General features: G+C 41.8%; 1 protein-coding gene across 4 annotated transcripts in view; it reads right to left on the bottom strand.

The window, feature by feature from the left end:
• The window catches only part of FSTL4 (follistatin like 4), a 239,883-nt gene that overhangs the window by 4,275 nt on the left and 208,304 nt on the right, over positions 1-27,304 (bottom strand). For 3 of the 4 annotated variants that reach the window (XM_054217862.1, XM_054217864.1, XM_054217865.1), the window contains 8 exons: positions 24,882-25,002; positions 17,003-17,164; positions 15,868-16,002; positions 14,387-14,413; positions 9,033-9,151; positions 6,026-6,175; positions 5,327-5,434; positions 2,118-2,227 (listed from right to left, as the gene is read on the bottom strand). In XM_054217862.1, the coding sequence (XP_054073837.1) occupies positions 2,118-2,227; positions 5,327-5,434; positions 6,026-6,175; positions 9,033-9,151; positions 14,387-14,413; positions 15,868-16,002; positions 17,003-17,164; positions 24,882-25,002 (932 nt within the window). The remainder of the gene's footprint in view (positions 1-2,117; positions 2,228-5,326; positions 5,435-6,025; positions 6,176-9,032; positions 9,152-14,386; positions 14,414-15,867; positions 16,003-17,002; positions 17,165-24,881; positions 25,003-27,304) is intronic. The other variant, XM_054217863.1, reaches the window with a different exon arrangement.

Genomic DNA, 27,304 nt, shown 5'->3' with positions numbered 1-27,304 from the left:
GAGCGCTTATTTTTGTATCTCTTCCCCGAAAGATGTAAAATTGCTTTGTGCAATGTGGAGGACAACGTGTTTGCGTGCAGATAATATATATTTTGCTTAAAACACTGGGTTTCCTTCTTCATTCTTAATCCATCTGTCAATGAGACACTCAGCAATGATTTCACTTCTAAAGAACGAGCCAATGTAGTGTATGATCCCATGAAAATCACTGGGCTAAGCCTTTCATTTTCCCATTATACTTACATCCATTAGAGACTTCAGAAAATATCTGCAGTGGAGATTCGGAGTGCACTGTGTGTGTGGAAATTGGATATGACACTTGTATTTCTCCTGGATGAATGCATTTTAAGTACACTTTAAAAAATGCTTTCCCTTACAGCAGTTTTTTTCCCAAGCCTTCCTTAATACTTGGCCAAATGCCTGAAGAAGTTAAAAAATGGTTCTTATCATAAACTTTAATTTAAAAAAGTGGGTCAGAATGTGTTTTATGCACACACAGCTGCAGAAGAGGCGCAGCGCTTGCATGAAATCTGTGATCTGAAATCTCAAAGAAAACCTTGCACTTAGAGAGTTTTTAATAGACAACAATCTACCCTGGGAACTAATAAAAATGAATACATTCCTAGATATCCATCTGAAATAACAGGCAGCTGAAATACATATGCAGGAACATTTGCATACAAATATTTTTTGGCTCGTGGAAGAGACTGCTTAAATATTCACCTTCCTGGGAAATGCTGCTATTGCCATTTATTGTTTCTGAGTGGCGAATTTAGAACATGATCTCAGTAAGTCTCATTAGACTGTGAGCAATTATTTTTCTGTGCTGAGGGTGAGAGAGAACGGACAAAGATCTGGCCCTGAACAAATGAAACAGAAATTAGGCACAGCATTCTCTGCTTTGCACATGGAAAACTATACACAATTATCTGCATTTAATATTTCTTAGGGAAGATTATCTGTATACAGACGATTAATCACACTGAAGCAAAAAGACAATAAAACAAACAAAAAAAAAGTGTAATTGCTCCTCCTTCCTGTCTCTGAACCCAGACCATACCTTCTCATCTCAGGCTTTAACATTCAGCAGAGTCATCTACTGATGGCACTACTATTAGTCATAGCGATATTTTGAAAGCAAACTGGAAAAATGAGGTAAGGAAAAATTAAGAACGACAGCCATGAAGTACGTCTCATTATTTTGTGTTTCACGAAGCAAAGTTATTTATTTTGGATCAGATTCAACCCATAATCACTTAAGTGTGACCTCCCTGTCCTCGGTGTTCACTGCAGGGAACCTAAGATTAATGTGAGGAGTCGCATTATGATTTTTTGAGTGTTTAACTTAGTTAAACTATACTGGAGACAGAAGATGGTTAAACAGTTGTTATGTTGTAACATGGTAAGAATAGTATAAATTGCTGTGCAGTTATCATCGATTTTGATAATGTTAATGGGAGGCTTCCTGCGCCTGCTGGGAAGCAGCCAGTATTACTGCAAGTTATTAGTATGTTAGTTATACAATCTCATTAACCACGACATCACATTAACATTCAAAACCGATGGTTCATAGAGGTGGTTTTTTTTTAATATGCAGTGCATACCATTTTTCTGCGCAAATCATACACCTCACACAGAGATCCAATATTTGAACAAGTTAGAAACACGTGGAAGAGCCACGCTTTATGCTGCAGGCAGAATAAACCTTTACCACTTCAGGCAATAAATCTTTGACATAGGTTTCTGCCCAGATCCATAAAGCGGTTTTGAGGCAGGAAACGCATCTTTCTGGCCATGAAATTCCTGGCACAAACAAGCCAGGGCAGCGTGTCACACTTTGCTGCAAGGAGGCATGGCTGACCAAGCTGAGGTCTGAACGCCCAGGCATGGTCTAAAGGAAGTCCAGGTTTGTTTTTTTGCCGTTTCATTCATTTGCTGAATAACTATTGGTAATTTGCTCAACCAGTTCTCCATTTCATATGTGAAAATGGGGATGAGAGTAGTTCGCTTGAACTTCATTCATTCACATTTGTAAAGCGCTGTAAGGTTCTCAGAAGGATGCCCACTAGAAGAGAGCAGCATGGTCACTGTTGCTATTCATTAAGATAATTTCTTACCTAACGTGATTAATAATAAGATTTGTGGGTGGTATAAAAAAATCATCCACTCCTTCAAACGGCGCGCGGATAACATGCTGATCCTCCCCTGCGCTTGCCTCTGGTATTACCTACAATAAACACACACAAGGCTGAGTACAGGAAAAGCAGCGAGGTAGGCAGAAAGGTAAATACAGATTACGGAGTCACGCATGGTACCGAGTGGCTTTTTCCCAGGGATGTAGTAGACTCCGATTGATTAATGACTTCAAAATATTGTTTGGTGTAGCTGTCTTGAAAAAGGTGTGCTAATAAATAGTATTTGAGGCTTGACATTTGTAAGGTAAGCACACAACTTGACTTTCATAAGATGTTTATATCTCGAGAAAGAGCAGTCATGCAGGAGCTGAAGTAGCATGACAACACTAAGACTGTAATAATTTATTCCTCACTGTCTAAAGCAAACATTTATTTCATGGTTATATTTACTAATCTCACTTAAATGCACAGCGATAATTTACCAGCTTGAAGGATCAAACACTAACTCACGGCAGTTAATTACCACTTTGAAGGAGAAGGACCGTTCATCCATCCACCGCACCAGATAAAGTTCAGGGAGGAGCAGAGAGAGGCCCTTTGACCGTCCCCTCCGTGCCGTCCTCCAGCACAGCGCACACCTCCCTGGCCGTGGGAACTCAGCTCCTCCACCGCTCCGGAAAAGGAGAGGTAGTTTTCGATAATTAAAGGTTTTGATAAATAAGTTTTCAATAATGAATACGTTAAATACTCAAATTGTTTGCTCAGTTCAAGATAACTTTAGCCCATTCATTAGGAACTTCTGCTGCTCTAATGTGCAACAGCAGTTGCTTCGAATTTATAGCTACGCAATTCATTAAGGAAATGCTAAAACCCCACAAGGTTTAGTTCAGGCAGCTGTTCTGGTCATGCCATTTAGGCTTAGGCATCTCCCAATTAGACTGCTCAAGAGAGATGCCCACTCTCGCACAGTGCTTTCACAAGGCCAGACGTTTGCTTCCCAGAAGCCAGTAATGGCTGAACACCAGCATCCCATTAGTCGGCTGCACGAGCTGTTTGATAAATCCACCAACTTCCAAAGAACGAGTGGAAATTTAGATCAACCTCTGCAGCAGCATCTTGGTTAAAAAAGATAATTTATCGCATGTCTGCAACTAACCACTGAAGGTTTTAAGAACGAACTTTGCCAAATTAGTCACTGCCCACCTTTTGGGAAAGAAGGTCAGAAAAAAGAAAAGATCTGCTGATGCTGATGCTAATCTCGTTCTCTGCATGTGTAACCACACTTCATAAAGATAACAGAAAGGACTATCTGAGAGCTGGAGCGTTATAACAAGTTTCCAACTGTGCAGATGGTATGCTCTTCTTAATAATCACATCCTTGCGCCATCTCTCCTTTAATTACAGAAACCTCTCACAGATGGATGGAAGAAATTAAGTCAGAAAGGGTAAAGAGACCCCATTTTGTCCCCTTATATCCTGTACAGGGAACTGCTCGTACACAGGTGAGACAAGCTGCCTCAGAAATCTTCGTTTATTTGCCCCCATTCTGTTTCTGGTGTCTTTTCCTGAAAATGCCCATGTTGAGTTGCTGGTCCATTCTTCATTCTCCAAAGCCTGCAGGCTGTGGCCATTATCTCGGATTGAGCATGTGGCTGGTTGGGATGGCTCGCACCAACTTCGTGGGGCAGCACCTCCAGCGAAGCCTTGGGCAGCCCCACGACTAACGTGGCCTCCAGATTTGTAGATTTTAGGTCAGAATGCACAGCCAGCCGCCTTCTCTGCCTGCTGAGGAATGCTTTAATGTAGACTTAGAAGCAAACGTTTCTGGCAGAAGTATTCACATGACACCTATGTTTCCAGAAAGGTTGGGCAGCAAGTGCCAGAAAATAACTACTAGAGAAGGGTATGTCTGGATGGATCAAATCAGCTCTGGTCTCAACTCTGTCACATGACATACAGCAGCAGCAAAACGCCCAATTTGATGCCAACACTTAAGTGTTTCTGTACCATCAACAGAAGAGTGAATCCTCCAGGGCAATCTAGAAACAAAAGCTAATTTAGTTGTCCAAACCTATGAGCATTACTGTGCCCCAATATCACTGCGGGTCTGATGGTGCTTGCCATGGGGAAGCTCCAGGGACCTCACTGGCACCCCTCCAGCAGAATCACTGACACCCAATAACAAAACTTGTCCCTGAGGTTTTACTTTTGCTGTTTATGCTTTTTTTCATACCCTAGAGAGCTCTCTTCTGCATTTTGCTATGAAAGGAACACCTCTACCACATTATGCTCCATCATCATCCAAAAGGAGGCTGAAGGCTTATGAGAGACAAGTGACAAAATGAGTTTAAGGAAAATAAGTAGCTATTTAGTGCACTGTCAGAAAACCTGGACTTCTATGTGGAAGACAGAAAGAGGTAAATGTCTTTACCAACTGGAGAACACAGGCGTTTTGCCCAACACGTACCAAGGGTGCTAGGCTAGTAATCCTGAAAGAGTTAAGAATCTTGAGGCACTGTACAATTCATTCACCTTTTAATGCTTCTGGGGGTATGCAATACCCCCAAATTCTTCGCAGACAGAAAAATTCGCAGGTCATCATAATGTCTGAGATGGGTGTGCTGCAGCTCTGCAGCAAACACACACTTAGGCCGTACCTTAGACTTACTCTTGAACGTGATGCCCAGCCTGACTTGTGCCTCCGATGAAACGCTCCCAATAACCTGAAGAGTAAGATTTCTAGGCGGAAAGTATGCTCTTCATGGCTTCTTGGCACCCACTGCTTTTAGACCTCAATCAAGATAAAAAGAAGCTGCACTCACGCAGGGTGTACAAATGACCTGGAGCATCGCAGGCTCGTACTGCTCGCAGTCAGCTGCCAGCCCTTGCTGTATGACTTTACGGCACTTGGCTCTGTCATCAGCCTTAAAACAAAACAGACCTTGGCGACAAAGCAGTCCTGCTGCCAGCCTACGGCACAGTCATTGCTCAAAAACAAATTAAACAGCAGGAAAAATATGTGAGGATGGATGGAGGAGGGACGAATAAAACGCACTAAATATGCAAATGAAAGAGCAGCTTTATATCCAGACCATTAAATGCTGTTAATTACCTGCAACCAACCAGCCACCAGCTTGCTACCGATGATGCCAACCCAAGGAAGGGCAAAGGCTCAGCGTGAAAGGACTTACCTGCAGCGTGGGTGAGGACTTCCGCATGTCACCCCAGCTAAGCACCCAGACTTGGTCGTGGGACTTGTCATAGTGCAATTTGGTTGGTAACGGGTCAACATCCAAGGACTTAAAAAAAACAGAGAGAGGTATTTACACAGCGACTCAAATGCACATGACAAATAGTGCATTAGTTTATTGCAGACATCCCCATGTACCACCGTTACACCCATTTATGCAGCTCTGCACAATTACCTTCAAATCAACTGGGGGATGAGCAGCAGCACAAGCACTAGAAAAATCTGACTGCTCAGTGCCATTTTCCGGCCAGACGTCACTCCATCTTATGCTGTTGCTTATTGCCAGTAGATCAGGGGCCAATTTCTGCTTGAATTATACCCACACCAGTTCATTCTTCCCAAACCGCTTATAACCGAGGTCAGGCAGTAGCTCAGTGAGTGTAAGCCAGAAATTCGTTCTAGCATTATTTTACCATGCTAGCTGCAAGCCTGGCTGCAGATGCAGTTCCGAGATGATGATATGCAGCCTGTAGAGGAGTTTTTTCCTACCAGTGAAGTTACAGTGTGACCCCATGGCTGAAAGCAACACAGGCCCAACTTTTTAGTGATGTCAGCAGATCCACTGGGCAAAGATCTACTTTTTTTGTCCCATACCAAAGTCTTTTGCCATCACTGAATAGTGCATTCCCCTTGTAAGTACCTGCACGGCTTTCTGAGTCTGGATATCAATTATCATTACTCTATTCTGCTTAGGCTGTGTCACATAAATGTACTTGTCTCTGACATTGACTGCTGAAGCCCAGAGGCAGGACTGAGCGCCTTCACCTTCCACTCTAGGACAGATCTCTTCCTGGGGAAAGAAAAAAGAAGAGGAGAAAAGGTTTAGTTTCTACAAGTTCAGGGCCTGGAGCAGCAAGAAGCTTAGCCTTGAAAACTATAGAAAAAATTTCCACGGGGATTCCATTAGGATGATTTTTTACCCTCTTCTTTCCTGGAAAGCATGAAATAATTATTTTATCAGGTAGCACACTGCAACCTGGGCTCTACCCAGTGACATTAAACAGCTGGATCTCCTGCAAACTCACATTGAATTTAAGTAACCAACAGTCTATGGATCTATATTTTGAAGTACACCATGGTTCATCAAGATTTGCAGTGCTGTCAGCATTTATTAGCAATAGAAAACGTGCTTTGAAAATACAGAGATTTACATTAATTGAATCACAGCTTTATATTTTTCATTAAGTCTTCACTTTCAGTTCAGAAGAGTGTGATCCAAGATGCTTGTGCTCAGGGAAACAGCAGCAAAAGGGTCCTACAGCTATTGCTCCAACACAGAAACTTCTCCTCTTCAAACGGAACCAAATCCTGTTGCTTTGGACCAAATCCTGTTCACAACTGCCTGATACCATATTTTGTCTCTGATCCTCCACTCACTCAGTCCTGTGCAGAACTGGTATTAGCTTTAGAGGGAGCTCACAGGCACCCTAAGTTTGAAAAGTCACATGCGATCTCACCAACAAGTCTCTGAACCTTGGCTACTCTTCATCGCTATTCCTTCTGTCAAGTCGCTTTATGTGAAAGAGCATTTGTGTGGGACCAGGCTGGGGTGTGGAAATGAGGGTAAAACTAAGTGAACACATATGTATTTCAGTGAGCACAACTGGTGGTTTTAAATCTTGCTAATTCAACAGCCAGGTCACTTTAAGTAACGGCACAACCTCCCTAAGGGGAGAACAATTAGAGCAGCGGAACTTGTTTGGGGAAAGAGGAAGTACAAGCAAAAGTAATGCCAACACCTGGTCTGTATCAGAGTGATGGTTGTGGATAAAAAGATTTCACCTCTAAGTAGCTCAGCTCTGTCAGCTCAGTACCTTGGTGGAGACCATGTGTAACGGCTGAAGCTACAAGACTCAACAGCTTGACTGCATTTTCCTTCCGGGTCCTTCAGCCAGGCTGGGGATCTACGTTACTGCAAGCTAAAACACGCTACAAAAGCCAACCTCAGGATTCCAGCATCTGTTCAAGCTGCCCAGCACCTGTCAGTCTCCAAACTGCCCTCCTCATCCTCGTCTGAGTGCTGGGGCCTGGGGTCTCACAACACGGCATTCACTCAAACCAACAGGAGCAGGGAAAGGTCACTGGCCTTTCTGCTCTACCTGCTTTTGTGTGTGCCCTCTAATAGCAAATGAAGAAATCTTTGTTGTAGAAACCCTCCTCAAGTTGCAGGCTGGTGTCACAGTCTATGCAGCAAACACTCAACACACTAAAAGTGAAAGGGGAGGAAATAAAAATCAATCTTCCCTTTACCAAGGCAAAAGGCCCTATGATATCTGTAGGAAACCTTTAGACGTCTCTCTGAAAGGCAGACAAGTAATGACGTTAAAAATACCTTTTATGCCCACCACCGTGCTGACATTATTTCCTTAAGTGCCCTCTCTCCCTTATTCTTTTCAAGGTGTTTCTCCAGAACCACCTCCTCAATATTTACAGGTCTTTGGAAAAGAAACACAAGACTTCTGTCTTTGAGTAGCAAGAGCTCAAGTGCAGTTTAATAATATTAAGCCCATGATAAGGACCAGTCTTGGGGTGAGCATCACCCTGGATTTCTACTAAGGTATATTAAAATCTAGTGAAAAACCCCAATATCAACTAGAAAGTTATTAAGATTTAAAAAATACTGAATACAGACTCACAAGATCTTGACCCACAGCAGCAGAGCCTGACCCAGCCTACAGGGCTCATGATAGTGATTCTCGCCTTTTATTCCTCCCAAAATTGACAGCAAGGCTGAGTCCTTTTCTTCAGAAGGGAGCTACATTCTCAGCTTCCCCTGTAAACTGAGCCTTCAGAAAAACCCTAAATAAAGGAGTGACTAAGAAAGCATTTCTGGATGTATTTCCGCACCTGTATTTTATGAGATTTGATAGTTTTGTGAGTTTTCATATGATGTGTGTTACCACAGAAGAGTACACAACACAGGGCGCTGAAAACATTGGCCTCACAGGGCCTCCGGGCTCGTGTTATCCCACTTGCCATGTTGAGCTGCACTGCGTACGAGCCGGTGCTTGACGTTCACTGACACTTGAACAAATTTTCCTTGTGATTTCCTAGAGCAAGCATTAGGTAAACTCAGTGCTGGCAGAAAATGCCGGACAGCAAAGAAGGACGACGCGGGTCTTTGGTTCAGCAGCAGAAGATGCAGAGGATCGGCATGGCACAACCATCTTCTGTGCATTCTCACCCACCTCCCTGCTGTGGTTGAACCTGGGAAACTACTTCTGAAGAGCAGAAAGGAGCCCACTCCTTTGCCAGTGGAGCCATCAGTAAGAGGGACCAGTTAGCACCAGTGAGTGATGTCTGCACCTCTCTGCTATTGACTTCTGTACTTTCCCTACAGCCCAGTTACAACTTTTGGGCATGGATACGTAAATAGGTCAAACAGGACAAGTGACAGTCTTTGCCTACATTTTGACATGATAACTAGTCAGATTCTCTGCAGCATGTCGGTAATCCTCCATGCCAGTCTTATACGTGGTTCCCTTAATTTTCAAGAGGAGAAGATGAGATACCTCAGGGATGCCACGTGAAGCCCACCAAGCTCCAACATCACTGTGTCAAATGGGTCCTTTAACCATAACAACCTTTGAAGAGATGAAGAAAAAGTTTCCCAGCTGTCGGTGGTAGCTGCTGGGTTTAGGACTTACATAGCTTGTGAAAATCCTCTCTTCGGGCCTGATGTGTCTCCGGATTTCACATTCGTTTGGCTGAAGGACTGTGATCCCATCATCAGAAAAGACATAGAACATATTCCCAACACTCAGGCCTTGAAGGGGGATAAAGCAAAAGGAATAGGATTTTTTTTGTATGCATCCATAGCTGTTAGGACTTCTCTTAAGAACTCCCCCTCCTCCCCCAACAAACAAAATCTGCCTTACATAAAAGTTGGTCATTTGGATGCAGTCGGTGCATTCACAAAATCAAATTTCATGTCACAACGAGGGCTTCAAGGAGTGAAGAGGTACAGACACATTCAAAAATGCGTTGCCTTGGTGGCGGCAGTTGTACACAAGTAACTATGTTCAGATCTCGTGCATAGGTACCAAAGTGGGATTCGATTACAAGAAGCCCCTGCATCGCATTGTTAACTCCCTCAGATTATGACGTTATTTTTCCTATGATTTCATTAAAAATAGCTTGCTAATAACTTGAGAACTGAGAGAGAAGTTTTAATTAAAATTAATTTGAAGGTTGTCCTGTTACAGGTAACTTGACTTCTTGTAACTGTGATGAAAAATGGAAGCGCTTAACGTCTGTTCCATGAATGAAAATACATATATTTCTCTATTTTCTTAAACTATCTGGATGAACTAACTATAGCCACCAAAACAAATACATTTTTGAAATCTTGCAAACTGTAATTCACAAATGTGGAGTAGTTCAGCATCGCAATAGCACTCATTTATCCAACTGGGGCATTCCAGGAGATTTGGAAAACTGGCTGTCTGTCATTGCTTTGCTGTTAGGAGATCGTATTTTATCATTTCTATCATGCAGAAATGCCTTAAACCACTGATAATTTAGTTGTTCTTCAGCTACATGCAATTGCACTAACAAGCAACTTTAAGAAATGCTCAGGATCTTTTCAAATGCTCTAGTCAGAAAGATCCAAACATCATTTCATCTTTTCCATACCACCACCGAGAAGTGTTTGCAATGACCACCGTCACCCCCAGTGATGTTGATAGTGTACTTCTCTGCCATCGATATGGTGACGTGACAATGTGTAATTTCTATTTAATTACATTTTACCCATGGAGAAATAAGGTCCCGGTTCTACAGATCTGAACAATGTTCAGTGTTACGGTTCCCTCGGCTGGTCCTGTGGTGGCAGCTCTAAACACTGCTCACATCTACAGAGTTTCTCACGTCTCTTAAGTGTTTGCAGGATCGAGGCCTAAATCATCGTAGGAAAACTTCACAGTAAAAACACGTATAATTTGGATAAATGCATTTTTGGAAAATTTTGTAAAATACAAAAGATTTAGTAAGGCTAGAAGGTTTTTTTTGGTGCTAAAAAACCCTCTTTTCGTGCCAATAAGTGGCTTCAGAGTACAACGTCTCAGCACGTGGTGTTTGCTGTACTGACAACGTTCAAGCTGAGTCTCTCTAAACCACAGAAATACCCCAGTTAGGGCATCAGGCGGGGACAGGAGCCGTGATCCTGAAATGTGATGCCACAGTGAGGGATCATGCATGTAGAAAAAAAGAGCTACTCAACTTCCATCGAGAGCTAAGTTATCTTTATGGACTAAGGGCTGATTTTTTATGAGTATATTGTTAAAACGTTTCATTCGGGCACTTTGGACCAAAATCCGCGCTCACAGCATGCACACAACTCCCACCTGCTTCAATGGGATTTGAGTGAATACGTCAGAGGGCAGAATTTGACCCTGGCTGGAATGAGTGCACATATTTTCATGAGTCAAGGATTTTAATCCTAAGAAGTGGAAATAGGCAGGCAACAAATTATGACCATTGTGAAGATGCTTATTATTATTTTCATGCACGGTAGTAGCGTGATTTCATCTAATGATCCGATTACAATGAGAGTGTATTTCCAAACTAAGGCCTTAATTAGTCACAAAAATACTTTGACAATACTTTTACCCCAGTAAAAGGTTTAGAATTACTGACTTGGCAAGTCACACCACTTATTTTATAGTAAAATGAGTGCAAGTTTTTCTGCTAACTGGTTAAAATATCATACAAATTACTAATAACATTCAGGTACTCTCTTTTTAAAGTTTACCAATTTAAATTAAAATACTTTCTCAGAGAGTAATCTTCACGCTGATTTTTAGACAAAGCAGGATTTTAACAGACAAATTAAGTCTTTTATTGTGACTTACGAAGCATTTGCCAAGTCTTGACTGGGGTACATCTCTAAACAGTCTCATGGACATCGGTAAAACAGACTCCACTCTTGATCATGCTGCTGCAACTCCTTGGTCTGGGGAGTTGTTTCAGTAGAGAGGTGGGCGATGGAGAATTTTTGCTCAGTTGCGTTATTTATACCAGTGAGGCAGGCACTAGATTGCGAATTGGGGGACTAATGAGGAGGGGTTTTCCTTTTTCCCCTTTTTAATGGAAGACATTTCAAGCTGTATGTTCAAAAACTAAAGGCTTTATAAAAGGCAACATTTTGTATAACAAAAACCCTAATATAACAAAAACCCCATTAAGAATGGGGAGGGTCTCCTAAAAATAACAGTTCTTATTTGAACCATTCCAGCTGAAGTTGACTCTAATATCTCTTTTTTTCAAAAACTTCACCTAATGACAATAAGAGTTATCTTTATTTGAGGAATAGTCTCCATCTGAGCGTACATTTGTATTTCCCTCCTTTGAGATCAAAGGGCAAATTTGTCACCGCGGAATACTCTCTTCTGATCTGATACTTGAATAATTTTCCTCAATTTAATCTAAACGCTTGGAGGTATTTTAGAACTTAAATGTGGTAACAGAAAGGCTTTCAGCTTTTTAAGTGCATACGTTCATGATGATTGCCCGCTGGCACGATATGCTCCCTTTATCCAGGCATAAAGAAAGCAACACTCACTGCAAAAATGAACACTGGCATGAAAACAAATCTCTACCTTACATTTGGGCTACTCCTAATTTTCTCTGTACAAAATTAAAAAGTAATTTGTACATTGCACAACACAATTGCACAACTGCATCCAGTTCCATGTTTAACTGGCTGGTCACGCTACGTGCACTCATTTCTCGAGGTTTTATTTGTGCATAGTCTGCGAAAGCTTTTGAGAACAGACTGATAGACTGACTTTTAAAATGACCAACTACTTGTGTGAAAACTTTGACTTGCAGCAAAAGCTTGTTCTATGCAATATTCTGTCTAGGCATTTTCCCAATAGCTTCAGTTACTACAGACCTTCTGGGCACAAAGATGTGACCATTTTAGAGGAGCTCAAGTCTACCAATCCATTTGTTAATATTACTACTTACGCATAAGTTTTCCTTTTAATAGTATTTAAAGAATACGTTAGAATGTAAAAACAAAAATACCATTCCTCTCTTCCAGCTTTCTCTGCGCCAATATTTCACGTGCTAAAGTGTGTTCGATGGATTCTTTGTCTAAAATGAATGTGTCGATCAAATGCTAAGAACAAGACAGGCAGGGGAATAAACCTGCTCTAAAGATACTGAATTGTTTTGGAACATCAATAGTAAATCTGCTTTTACTGCCCATGTTTTCCTTGTATATTGCTTATACTTTTATTTAAAATGTGCAAGGTTGATAAGCAGTAAGCCCATATTGTTTGGCAGAATTATAAAAAGACCTTCCGCATCCAACTTCTTAGTTGTTCTTTAAATATTACTATACTTCTACATCTGGTAGGGTTATCCAACTACTTGCTTTAAAAAGGAGCATAAGGGATGCAGCATATAAACAGCCACGTAGCATCATGTAGATGATGCTGGACTGATTAGATGCACTAGAGATTTCACTTCTAAGCAGAAGGGAAATAGCAATTCTTAGTGCCCATAATGCCATTTACAGGAACATCAGCATTAAAGAGATGCTCTCCATTGCCATGCACCAGGCACTTGCAGGTGGTGTATTTGGGAATAAGTGCTGGAGTGTTGTCTTAGGCAGTTCCACCACATCTCATGACCTCCATCAGCTCAGTCTGCTGCGTGTACGCATCTGCAGCCAACAGCGGGACAGCAGGTATGCATCGGGTGTTTGCATATCTGGCCAAGCTAGCACCGGTCACTAAGGGCCAGCTCTTTCCTTCTGCCCCTAAAATCCTTTGGGTCAAGCCACAGCAAACCAGAAAGCTCCAAGCCAAGGGCATGAAGCACAACTGTCATTTTGGGTACCTGGAGGCACTATTTATGAAAGGGTCTTTGTGGCCCCCAAAGGCAGAGTGGGCTTGCAGCCCTTCCTGGAGGAACAACGGCAGGAAAGGGGGAGTTGCAGTGGGCTGGGGGACATGGTTGAGACCAGTTTGGATGTGCACACAGAACTTCCCTACAAGACTGGAAGGACACCACGGTCCCAGCCTCCTCATACGCAATTGGAAGACGTAAGAACTGCTTATGCCTGAACTTCAGTCCAAGAACCTTCCTCCAGTGAGCGGATACTCTGCTCTCAGTCCCTAGGAGCCCAAAGCCCGGAGGCTCCCCATCCATGCACCTGGGAACCGTACCACAGAGGCAGATGGACGAGCTGCTTGAGATCTCCTTGGGTCTTTGCACGATGCGTCTTACTGTGCATTTTGGAAACTATGACAGCAGAAGCATGCACAAAATCAAACAAATTTTCATTTCTAGTGCCTCCATAATATCTTTGAGTCAATTAGCTGTTTAGGATGGGGTTTTGTTCTAATTTGGCTTCCAAGATACACAGATGTTGACCTTGTGCAGGGCACACTATATATTTGATCAAACTAGAGATCTTAACTGCCAATTAAACCAAAGAGAAATGGGGCAACCTTTACCCTGCATCGATTTAAATGATAGAGGGAAGCAAAACCTCTTGTGGTTTTTTTTTTTTGCCTAACAGTCAAGAACACAATTTTTGTTGCTCACCTAGTAAACATCAATACTTGCTACTGAGGAGGAAGAGCTTGAATTGCTCGCTTAAAAATGCAGAGTATTGAATTTGTGTCTTACTCGTTCAATTAAGGTAATTTGGGAGCACTTCTGACACTAGTGCAATTGTTAATGCAGCTTGAGAATCTCAGGCTACTCACGTTGGCGGGAGTTTATATAAAATTCACATTTTTATATATTTTATGGTCACCTATTATTTCATAGTGGGAAAATGTAAGAAGTTATGGGTACGGTTTATATTATGAGAGTGACATTTCTTATTTGAGTAGTTTAGCTTTTAAATGTCTGGTCTGTACTTAATCTGGTAACTGCGAAAGTTGATAGAGTTAGTGGCAAGTCAGTGGAGAATGGCCCATCATGGAATTATTAAAGCAGACAAGCACATTATCACTACGACAAAAGAACTTTACTGCAGTACCTTCCTCTCGCCACAGTATGTTTGCAACTGCAGCATCAGAAAATTGGGGAAGCCAGAAAATAATCAGGAAAAGAAAAAAAACAACAAAACAATGTCAAAATTTTCATCGTAGCAAGTAACTGAATTAATACTCATGTTTACATGAACTGTTTAATTTGTGAAAACTCCGTAACATTCATTCAAATAAAATATCAGGAAAGACAGATATTGCTAAATGCATTTGCTCCTTCTAGAGGCAATTCTGAAACTCTGACACGGGAAAAATCCTCGTTGAAATGAAGCCAACTTTAGCCTGTGCAAAGATCAAAGTCTTAGTAAAGAGAAGATGTTATCTTCAAATGTAATTGGAGGTATGGTACAGGTTGTGATTTTCCGTACAGGTTCAATAAGCAAACATGACATCTTTCAGAAGCCTGAGACTGGCAGTTACGGCAGCTACACACTTTGCTGCATTTCTTCTTGGAATGTCACGAAGCTACATTCTCTTTTAGGATTCAAACACTCTTTGAAAGTACAGCTGTATTTGAGTTTCTGGTTAAGATACATCCAATTATTTCTCAACATACTGTAATTTCCCTTGCTCAAGTATTCAAGGGAAAACGAGCAATATTAACAATAGTACATAAATCTACTTAATGAGGAATAGAATATATTTTCCAAAGAATCGCCACAAGAGCCCATATTTATGGCTAACTTAGTTTTCAATTCTTGCTCTAAACAGCCAGAAAAGTCGCAAAAATCCCAATTGCACCTAGCCTTTTAGTATCTCCATGAACCGAAGCAATCTCCCAAGTAGTTAAGACAGTGGAATTAGGAACGATCAGGCCTCTGGGAGCTTTTCCATTGGGGCAACTAATCACCTGTTTCATTAATTGTGTTTCGGGGATGGTGCGGTCAAGATAACAGTGCCGCATTCCTACGGGAGACATGCAGCTAGGAGTTGCTGGGAGAATATTTGTCTTTGAAGTGGAAGATAATTTCACACCAAGGGAAACCTATTTTGCTAGTTAATGATGTAAATACAGGTAAAATAAATAATTCAATGAGAACGTTTTTCAAGCATCTAAATATTTGAGAACTTAGACTCGTAACTGGCTTTAAAAGAAGTTTCATATAGAAATCAATGAAATTTATCTTCTGAAACTGCATATAATTCAACAAAGTATTAGGTTTTGGATTCTTTTATATCTAAAACTATTGCCAATTTGTTGCTTTAGTAAAGATGCCACCCGTACCACACCCAGTACACTTCTGCCACATGAAAGGCACAATCATCTGGGATGCGGAGATTTTACCTTCCCCGTGTGATTCCTTCCCAAAACAGAATCCAAGCCTCTGATCAAAGCGCAGACAAAATTGTCATTACCTTACAAGTGAGAGTCCAACATACCACATGCAATGGACTGAACTATTAAATTTCACGTATACCACTACATTTAAAAACACTTTAAAGAAAGAAATAGATGGAAAATTAAGCTTACGGGTCTTCCTTGCTGAATCTTCTATGAAAAGTGAAGATATGTCCTCATCCACTCCCACCTCATTTTTAGCAATGCAGGTATAGGCACCCGTGTCTTCATATCGAACGCTACTGATATGAAGTTCACTTCCGTTTGCTGTAAGAAAGACACCCATAAACAGTGTTCCTCACTGCTGCTAATTGCTTTAACTGCCCTTAATTGCCTTCCATTGTTGTGGCCGCCCAGCGAGAGCCCATCAGGGTGGCTTCACCCCACAACGTTTTCCTGTGCATAACTAGAAGTATTTGGGGGATCCTCATGAGAGCCGATGTTTTGCTTCTTTCCATTAGCACATACACACTCTGAGCCAGAAACAAACAAAGAACAATCCCAAGTGCAAACAATAAATTACATTCCATTTATTTCATCTTGTTCAAAAAAAAAAAAAGGCTTTGGCTTTAGCGGAGAAAAATTAACTTCAATTTTGCAAACTGTTTTTCATCAGATCACCAAAAACTTGGGCTTGGGAGGGGTCTCTCTACAGTTCCTCCTATCCTTTTGATTTCTGGAGGAGGACTGTTGCCTAAAACCTTTGGAAGATTTTGAGATATCGCACCCAACCGTGCAGGGATATCTGTGTTGCCAGACTGGGGGGTGTGCGGGGAGGTTTTTAATATTTTTTACACAGAAAATTGCAAACAAACGTTTTTGCCTTCCATTGTGTCTGTTGCACCCTCATTTGAACAAGGACCAGCAGGAGTCTAGAGCCCAACTCCCTCTGCAGAGATGGGTGGGAGAAGACAGAACCACAGCCTGATTCTCAGCTGACTTGCATCCAATGTAGTGCTTATACCTGAACAAATAATTTAATGCATTTTCTCTTCGGATTTGCGCAGCTGCACACAAAAGACAAGGCAGTGGAGAACCGGGCACACTGTCTTTTAACATAACAGCATTACCACTTATATCAATCAATACTGCATTTCCCGAGAGATTCACGGGAGAAAAAGATAAAAAGAAAGAACAGGGGGTTTTGTAACATGATTTCCAACAACCGTGGCTTAGCGAAAGTACAAGAACTTCTAGTTTAAAGTGCAAAATAATCCTCCTTAATCCCCGTCTACAATACTTTAATTAATCAAAATTCTGTTCTTACCTAGGAGTGTTAGTTGTTTGGATAGTTTTGGCATGATATCAATGCCGTTCTTTAGCCAGGTAATTCGGGGATTAGGGATGCCTTCGGCGTGACATTTGAGGCTCGCTGACACGCCAGGCTCCTGCGCCTGTGTTTCAGGGTAGACGCGAATCACCGGTGGCACTGCAGGAAACAAGGAATCGGTGACTTCAAACTCACCCGCCAGGTGCCACCCCTTGTCGGTGGCTCGAGAGCCACTGCCTTCAAACAGCGCCGCAGAAGAGGTCTGACCCAAGAACCCGTGAGTTAACCAACGTCCCGGCTTTCCGTGCACGCTACAGTAATGATTTTCCTACAGCTCAACTTTGGGAGGCAGAAAACAGAAAATAATAATAGAAAAGAGTAAACTAATAAACCAACGCAAGGGAGCAACCTTGCTAGCTGATGTTGTATTTAGACTGTTTTTGCTGCTTCTTGCTTTCTTTCATTAAGTGATTGATTGATCTTAAGTAAAGTTGGATTAAAACCTAAGGCGGCTACTCACATGTTTAAAAATTAAAGTATAAACTCCAAACCTTCACTGAATCTAGTAAGGAAGGAATTCGAGTTCTTGCCTATTAGAAGTAGTCAATATTAATTAATTAAATATCCATCAGGAAATAGCCTGTATATCCACTACCTAGTGTTCTGATCAAATGAAGTGTTTATAAGTTACTTCTCTTTTTTTCTGAGAGGCTTTCAAAAACGTGACTTACCTTTTTTCAGGAAGGCCCCTCTGAACTATTGAATATACTCAATATTCAGAATTACTAATTATGTTACAATTTCAGACAAGTGCATTGATTTTCAATCACGTTGCCTTCATTGCTCAAATCAACAAGGCTTAATATCACCCATTAACTATTTCTTAACAATTTAGTCACATACTTTAAAGAGAATTTGCAATATAGCAATATTGGTGAAAAAAAGCAGCGGGACTCTCCTGCCTTTTGCCTCAAGGGACATAATAAAAGGAAATGAGAGGATGTGCCGTATCACGGCTGATGGTATTTGAAGGGTGGTCATGGACTACTGCGTTTCATAGTCAAGTGGTCAACTTTTCTACCAGATTAAAAGATTTTGGGACTCATGATGTAACTGTTGAAAGGCGTAGGGTTTTGTAAAACCACAATCAGAGTCAAATGTGGATGCGATATGTGGGGGACGAACTTCTTCCTCAAGGAAAATGAATAACCTCTGCTAGCACTAGTGGAGGATTGAGGAAAATTTGTGGGGTTTTTTAGAAAGTGTGAATGCGACAACAACAAACTTCCACTGGAGATCACTGGCTTAAGGTACTTAAATCACTGCAGTGTTTTTATATAGTCCATCATTAGGTTCCAGGACTGGTAAAATTAAATTGACTTAACAGTTGCTTTAGAATAAAATGAAATCTGTGTTTGCAGCTTGCTATGTGTCTATATATCCATATGGGGATAGTCTAAATAATTGCATTCACTAGCATACACTTTCCATCTTTCGATTTCTATTTTTTATGGACCTTACCAGAGAGAGAGAGTTGTATTTTACTCCTGTCTTACCTACCAGCTGCCAAGTATTAACCAGAGCTGAGTCATCAGCTTGGAAGGAAATCAGCCACGACAGAAAGCCCTCAAGTCTACTTGTTTTTTATAGCTTTAAAAGCGAGAGATTGTTCAAGTGTAATCTGAGAGGAAATGCCCAGGGGCAACTGGAGAGACAAAAAAAAAAAGGGGACTTCTAGCAAAGGAATGGCTCTAAATTCCACCTCTGCACCGGACGTGGATTTACTTCCTCATCCCGTATTTTCTTTACTTGCGAAGAAAAGAAAATGCGTTGTAAGATGCAGGGCAGTGAGTAAAACACCAAGTAAGAGCTTTTCAATCAGGAGGTTACCAAAAAGACAAAGTTGCTTTTACTAAAATGAGTTTGCAAATTCTAAATAAAAGCATTTACTAGCTTTTTATCTTCTCTTCCTCCCATCGCTGTCAGGGCTGTGGCTCCTCCTGGCTTCAGGAGGTGCCAGATCACGCAGGAGGAGAGCAAAAGAAGCGACCTGCTGCTGGAAATGGCTGGTTCAAAGCCACCCCTGTGCTTATTTGAGAGACAGTGTCAAAGCAATTCAGGGGAATAGGACTGAGCGTTGGGAGCTTCTGATTCCTTCTGTATCTCGGAAAATTAATTTAAATTTCTCCAAGTCGGTCCCTCCAGACGCGACAGGATAAAGATAGTAATTTATGTCCACTTTGACAGAATTTTATGAAGGTCGTGCACTCAATGCTTGTCTCACCTATGATTTGCTTACTACTAGGAACATTTTTAGAACAAAATGATTTAGGAACTGAGGTCCATTGAAAGTCTATGTCCATTGAAATTCAGACTTATTGCTGAGAGGTGGTTTGTCTCCTATAAACGCATAGGGAAAAAGGTACAATACTCAAGCAAGGTAGATGCCCAAATCCTGGTGAAGTCAATGGGCAGTTAGTACTTAATGTCCCCAGGTACTTTCCTAATTCTCCAGACAGCACAAACCTGCCTCCTCCAGTCCAGAAGCAACACTGACCCTCTCTGCCCCGTGCCAAACTCTGCTCCTGCCAGAGTACAGCCACCTGCCCGGCTCCAGGCAAGATGGAGATTCTGCAGCCGGGCTCAAGCCCTTCTCTAACATATCCCAAATGGCCAAAGACACCAGAGCAACTTTACTCCAAGTCTAGTGGTGTTTCCTCACCCACCAGCTCTTAACAGAGACGGAGACCATCCCAGACATCACCTATTATTTAATGCTCTCAAAACCAGTGGGGGTTGATCAGGTTTTCTTATAATGGTTTGCTTTAGGCTTTCCTCTTCATACGGACCCTCATGTCAGCCCTCCCAATGCCTGCCACACGGATCCCGCTTCCTAGAAACAGGGCACTCCTTCACAAAGCAGAATTTACTTGCATCTTGCAGTTTTTTGCCTCATACCATGTTAGTCTGCATGTGAGTAATCCACATATTTTACCTGCAGAGCTGAAAACACAATAGATTTACAGGGCAAAAAGTAGCTCAGGGGTCCCAGACACTGAATCAATGTTCTGCATGAAAATCAGCCTAACCTGAAATTATAGGAAGGTGTCTTTTCAAGAGTGATTAATACACAAACTGCTTGTTTTCACCTAAAAAAAATACATGTTGCACCTCCGTTCCTACTCTCTTATCATTTTCCTGCTCCTTCCATTTTTAAACTTTTTATTTCTTCTCCCTTGTCTTACATAATTCATTGCACAGCTGAATTATTGCATGCAACTGCCTTGCGATAACAGCAAACTGCAGAATGCATTTTTATTGTCCTTGCTACAAATTAATACGTTCCAAGTAAGCACATTTTACTTTAAATACTTGCAAAGATTTCAACTTCAGACTTTGGAATATATGGATTATCCTTTGCTATTTCCCTTGGTGAATATATATCATTGCTAACCATTACTGTGTCTGCAGCCAAAGGCAATATAAAAATGCTATTATCTTAAGCAAAGTAAGAAAAAAGAGGTATTCAAACGAGTAAGAGACTGGGTAGATTGCCTACTACTGCATACTGAGCAGTACCTTACTCGTGGAGCAGACCAATTCATTACAATAAAGCAGCTCAGGTGACAAAGCACACAATGAGCACAGATGGTGGTATCAAGCCCCAAAGACACACATTGCTGCTACAGGATCTAGATACTCCGAGGCTTAATACTAATTAATAGATTAATCATTTACTTGAGATGTTTTCATCTTTCCGTTTATGATTTGAAAGGAGTTTGCAGCATCATATGTTTTCTCTTGAAAAGCCACATTAAGAAAACATCTGTGTTTAAAATATCTCTCTGTTACCGGAAAATTTGTCCTATTGGACCCTTATAATTGGGCTGAGGTTCGAATGGCTTTTTAAAACTGTTTTCAAGGAATACAATTATGCTGATGTTTTCCAGAGTGCAAGGACCAAGGAAAATGATGCCCCATACTCAGCAGTCTCTTGATTTGCTAACTATCAGTTTTCATAGTTGATTACAATTTTATGAGATTCTTTATCCTCAGCAACTCTTTTTCTTCTTGAAAGTGATAAATTGCTTTTCCTCCCTACAGTTAAGTCTACACTGTACATGCTTCCCAAGCAATATCCATACATGGGAGAGAACATAATTTTCCTACTGTTTCCTACTGTTCTTGGCTGCTTCTGATCAAAGATAGCAGCACACAAGATGAATTTTGCATTCTTAAAATCTGTGCTGCCTTTCAGCGTGTTCTTTTCTTCCAAAGACATTAAGGGCCCGCTGTATAAATACACCGACTTAAATTTTACCACTGCTGTGAATCCCAAGATTGATGAGCTCAACCCAAACCTACCACATCAAATAGCACACGTAGGCTGCATTTCACGTGTGTGCTTTACGCTTCTTGCCCAGGGGACGTGAGCCAGCAGTTTGCGGCGTTCAACCTATGGTTGCCACATTTTCTGCCTAGCAGGAATCTCCTCTCTGCTTGTCAAAATGAGCATCTGGATCGACCTGTGTTACCTGCGATATCCTGAACCAGCTGGTACGAAGAGAAGCACTGCATGGCATTCAGCAGTCCAGCAAAACAAACCTTCTCCCCTTCAGACAGGCTGCTTCGCAGAGGATCTTTAGGCAAGTCTAGACCACGCAATGCCTGATGGTGAGTCAGAGAACATGGAGTTGCTTTCAGCACGGCATTGTTGGCTGGTCAAAGAGCCCTAGCGTGCATGTGGCTGGGCTGTGTGGCACAGGGACAGCAGCAGGCGGCAGTAAGGACACTGCTTGCCCACCATGGACAAGCGCGTCCCCATCTTCCAGCGGGGTTTGACTGCCATGAAGTGAATTTACTTTCCTTGGGTAAGAAAAGGAACGATCATGACAATATACTGGGATGAAAGCAAGGCTTTCTGTAAGTAAACTTTTGATAAATTTGATTAGCCTGTAATACATTCAACTAGAGCTCTGAATCCCAGAAACTTTTAATTTTGTCAAAATTGGGCTTTACATTTCCTATTTAAGCTTTTATTTCTTAATTTTCTATATCACCTAATCAATGAGCTGTTACAAGCCAGTGCTATGTTCTAAAAAGAGACAAAGGAGAAAGCGAGATAAAGAGAATACAGTATGTTGGATAAAAGCATACAAAGAGGGTACATATAACTAGGATCAGATTCTTTTAAGGAGAAAAAGGCAATAAAAGGAAAGTATTTTGTAAGATGGACTGATGGGCCTCAGCGGGAACACTAAGGCAGGGCCCAGGTGGTATAGAGAGGATCAAAGGACACTGGGAGAGTTACTGCAGCTTTGAAAACACTGAATTAACTGAAACAGTCTAAAAGCTGGGACCTGCCTGTACAGACGTAGTGAGGTTGGGAAGCGTTGGGGAGAAACCCTTTTGCTTCCAGTTGGTTCTTCTTTCTCTGCTCTTTTCCAATAGAGAAACTTGGAGTTTTCTCTATTAAAAAGAAAAAAAAATCTGATCGTTTTCATAGAATAAAAACCCCTGTGTTTTTGATGTTGAAAGTGTACCAGTCCCTCCCTGGAGGAGACAGGTGAGCAGACACACTCAAGTTCTGGTTGACTTGGTTCTGTCACATTCTTTTACCATTTTAGTCGAATACAGAAGAGCAACAAAAAACCTCCCGTATTGAAGATGGAGTTTTTAGTTTGATACAGACAGACAGAGACAATCCCCAGCGCTGAACAGAGCCCATCAACTATACTTAGATTCTCAGTATCTACGCTCAGCTCAGCTTGGCTCAGCTTCTCCCCTCTACTCCTGTCAACAGAAATTCCTCAATTTGTCCTTTAAGTTACTGAAAACCAAGAAGGATTTCCCGAGCCGGGCTCTGCCTTGGGAACCCCACCATGCATCTGAAGGTAAGCAACGTTGTCTTCTCGTCGGTGCTCTTGCCCCAACATCAGTTGCTGGAGAAAGCCACGACGCAGGCAGAAGGAGAGAATTTAGTGTTGCGGGCAAACAGCCAGCCACGTCAAGAACTGCAAAAACCCAGTTTTGCAAAGCCTACTGGCTAACAAGGGAGTATCAGGCACTGGAAGACAAAGATTTCTAGACCCTGCAGTGTTTTCTAGCAAGCCTGGGTTGATACAAGAATGCATGGCATTTTTTTGCAGTATTTAGTGACTATATAGCAACATTAAAAAGCCAGCATGGAGACTGGGGGTTTTTTTTGGTGTAACAGTGTTCTTGTATTAGTAAGAAAAGCCACATGCAGCTGTGGTGTGAAACTGCCATTTAAAAAGAAAATAGGATCTTTCAACAACAAGTTAAATCTAAGTGGCAGGCATGAGTATAAAACAAATCAAACCCTCCCCGCACTCCATCCAGCTCTCCTCTCATTCTGGTTTTAGCTTCAAAGCCTTTGGGCCTTATATTCTCAGTGATGATAAAGTCTACATTGTTGTCTGCCAACTAAACTCCATTCAGGCCTCATAATATATCACATAATATACATGGGATTAAGTTGTTAGCTTGCTTTTCTTTCAACTGCCATTCATCAAACAAATAGCACTTTGAGGAAGGAAGCCTATTTTCCCAGCTGCAGCATGCACAATCTAGTTATCCACATCGCCAAGACTTTACAGTTTACTATCTCAAAAGATGACAAATTATTATGTGGAAACATTAAGTCAGGATTCATTCAAATCAACTGGATGCTTCGTCCTCTCCTCCAGGTACTTGCTGTGGGTGGGGAGCACTTACGCACATCCAGAAGACCTGAGCTGCAGTCAAACCCAAACCCCACGTCCACCACGGTGCTTCTTAAAGTGCATAAATATCCCTTTTTACTGTTTCTCTTCGTGTCAGACTCTCTCTATTAACCTGTGTGTAGCTATCTGCTCTTACCAGTTGAAAGCTCTCCTTTGTAGAGGTTCACACACATCTAGAGAAAGAACTAAATATTAAGTTTCCTTATAATACATCCCCTGTAATAAAGTTACTGAATTTTCCTGTAGAACTTAATACTTTCATGCCAGAGTACGTCAAAATCTAGCCATAGTCAGAAATGGGTTACCCTATCTCCTATCCTGGAGATACTAGTGGCCATATTAGCACGTGTAAATATGGGTTTAAAGTTGGACAATGATTTTGCTGCTGAGGAGGTGGATAATCCATGGGCTGGTCCCTCGATGAACCACCAGTTTAAGCTAATGCAATTTTAAACTAAATCCGACTGACTGAGTTTGAGGTCAGAAGAAAGATAGCAAATGCCTGAATATAAGTTCCACCAGGTGCAAATGTGGTCCAGGGGACGGAGGTGAATGACGATGCTGGAATATGGCCCATGTGGTTCTCTCACCTGTAAAATGGTTTGCCCTCATTTTGCAACCCAGTGGGCCATATCTTCAGCCAATGTAAATAGCCCTCAGTGAACCAAGCCGACTACAACAACATAATAATCTGATATATAGCTGGGAGTTAGACAGCTCATTTTGGAAACACTGTGCTGTATTTATTTAAATATCCTGAGCTATTTCACGCAACAGAAATGATTTTCTGAACGAAGAAATTATCGGAGCAACACTTCTGTTGACAAAAGTAGTCATTAGTCTATGAGATGCTTTGAAAGACTGCTCTTAACTCTATGGAAATGTTATCGACAGCTTGTTTTACAGTTAGGATACCTGCTGAAGCCCAGGTAATTATACACATCCCCCCTTGGTACCTTTCTTTTTGATTGCCTGTGTGATAGCACGAGTGAGCAAACCCCGAGCTGCATTCGCTCTCGTACACAGGCAATTTGGTGCGTGGCTTTTCACGTCTCTGTATGCATGAGATTAACACGCAACTTTGCTTACAGGAAGGTTTTCATGGATTGTCATATGTGCCATTTACTAACCATTCACCTGAAGGATGTGGGTCTGATACAGCTCTTCATAGCCGTAGGCATGACAGGTGTAATTGCCCATGTGAATAGTTGTTACCTTGGTGATGTAGAGGGAATCGTCTTCTCCAAAATCCTGTATGTAACAAAAGACAGGAAAGGTGCCTTATTATTTGGTAAAAATATTTTAAACACCACATGAAGGGAGACTACCCGTTCCATGGTCTTGATAGCATCGCAGCTTGGGAACACAGCTTGAATATTGAACAGTAAGTTTTAAAGTTCATAAATCAACACGCAGGGAGAAAATGAGCGGCAATTTAAGAGTAAGGCAAAGTAACTCATCTGAGAACATGAACTTTTGTGCTGGTTGCTAACAAGGTGCTCTTAGAACATACAAAAGATGGCAATTTCCAGCTGTTTAATTTATGGGGGCATTTAGTATCAACCCGTTAACCTCAGATGCATAAAATGCTAACTTCTGGGTGGCTTAAGGTTTCCTTTATCTATGCTGGTTCTTAGAAAATGCACTGTAACCTTGAGACTTGATGAGAAAGAACTGAAACTGTTTGTCACTTATCTCAGACAATATCCCAGGCAGGAGACAACAAAGATGACAAAAAGCATTTTCTCAAACAAACTTGTTTTGATCTGTAACTGCTTGACAAGCATCTTTCTTTATCCCCTTCATCTTCCTAGATCTGCTCTTGCATTACTTCAATTTTTGATTATAGATGGGGAGAATATGAGTCAGTACAGAGTTTTGGGCACTTGAAGACATTGTACAAGTGCCCTGCTTAGGAATTTATTTCAAATTATAGTTAACAGAATGACAGCACTGATGGGTATACGAAGCAGCTTCTCTTGTTACTCCATTAACGTTCCGACTTCTGCAGCTCCAGAACGTTTGTACTTCTGTGCAAACCCAGAAGGATACATTTAAAAAACACTTCATGAGCTTAAAGAACGATTTATCTTTAATTAGCTACATGTGTGAAGCACGCTAAACTAAACTCTGTAGAATGTCACTGCAAAAGTATGGTAAAATTCAGCTTAGAATCAGGGTGGCATGAACCCAGCACAACTGGGTGAGTGTTGAGGAGTGGTTTTGGTCGTGAAAACCCAAGGGCTCTTTTGGAAACTTCCAATATGTAGGTGGAAAGCCGGCCTGCAGCCAAGGGGAGGCTCCTACACAACGTCGTGCCAGCTGCCACCCTTGTCCAGCACGGCCGCCAGGAGAGAAATCGCAGTGCGGCACTGTAGTGTGGTCAGGAGGTGAGAACTCACAGCCAGTGTCTTCCACCATGACTTGATGGAACCTACCAGGGTGGATGGCATAAAATATGCAGAGCAAATTTGCTCTGTTGGTTGAGAGTCAAGAACTTGGGTCCCAATTTCTTTGTGATGGAGAAAGGGAACCCGTGCACAGGGGTGCTGACGCCGCTCCCTTTCCCTGCTGCACCCATAGCAGGTCAAACACTACAAGGAACCATCCTCATCCATGCCGTTACTGCCAAATCCCCTGCCAGGTGCTCAAAACGACAAGCAAAAGTTGTTTGATCATCATATGGGCTGCTTTCTAAACCAAAACCATTTGAGGCTCCTTATATCTCTCATTTTCTGCCTCTTCAGGGTGCACCTGCTTTACAGTTTGAAGCTCTCCTTTCCAGCCATGACACTGCGAACATTTTTTGAAGGAAGCTGCGATCCTGAGGCAGACTTGCAATGCCAGCTGGCATGCTTAAAGAAAAGTACAAAAGTAGCCCATCTCTTGCAGTATAGGACAGATCTGGTGCTACTTCTGTTGGCTCTTGAATCTTCTCCAGTAAATTCTGTCTGGCACGAGAGAAACATCTTCATGTCTCTCCTCTCAGTGGCAAGCCAGCACTGGCAGAGGGGAAGGGAAGTTTGGGAACGTGCCTGGTTTTTAAACATGTTACAAGGCAGACTGAGAGCAAGCACTGAGAAATACAGAGTTTGCAGGCAGCATAAGAACCCTTCCCAAAGCACAGACCTTGACCTGAGAGGGGACAAACATAACCACCGTGGTTCTGCTGTCTGCTACCCTATGGCACGTGCTGCCCCAACGGGCAAATGTACGGACGGTTATAAAGAATAAATCTATAGAGGTTCCTGAAATTCATTGTCGACATCAAAAGCATCTCAGATATCATTGACACCTTGGGTGTCCAGCAGATTTGGCATCTACACTATGGGATAAGCTGGTTAAGCTACTCAATACATTTTTACAAATATCTACTCAAAAAATCCCATTTCAAGCATTTGTCTGTTTTCTGTTCAGTTAGATCTTTCCTGCCGGAAAGCAAAGATGCACGAGTAACTGCAAACAGAAAAGACATCAACCCTGTTCAAATGATATCTGCATGAGATAGAGAAAAACTTGCAGTGGAAGGCACTTAATATCAGTTTTTAAAGTT

This window comes from Rissa tridactyla, chromosome 11, assembly GCF_028500815.1.
Source record: "Rissa tridactyla isolate bRisTri1 chromosome 11, bRisTri1.patW.cur.20221130, whole genome shotgun sequence".
In the NCBI taxonomy this organism is placed as follows: Eukaryota; Metazoa; Chordata; class Aves; order Charadriiformes; family Laridae; genus Rissa; species Rissa tridactyla.
The sequence above is the reverse complement of the archived record's forward strand: the minus strand, read 5'-3'. Positions and strand labels throughout refer to the sequence as shown.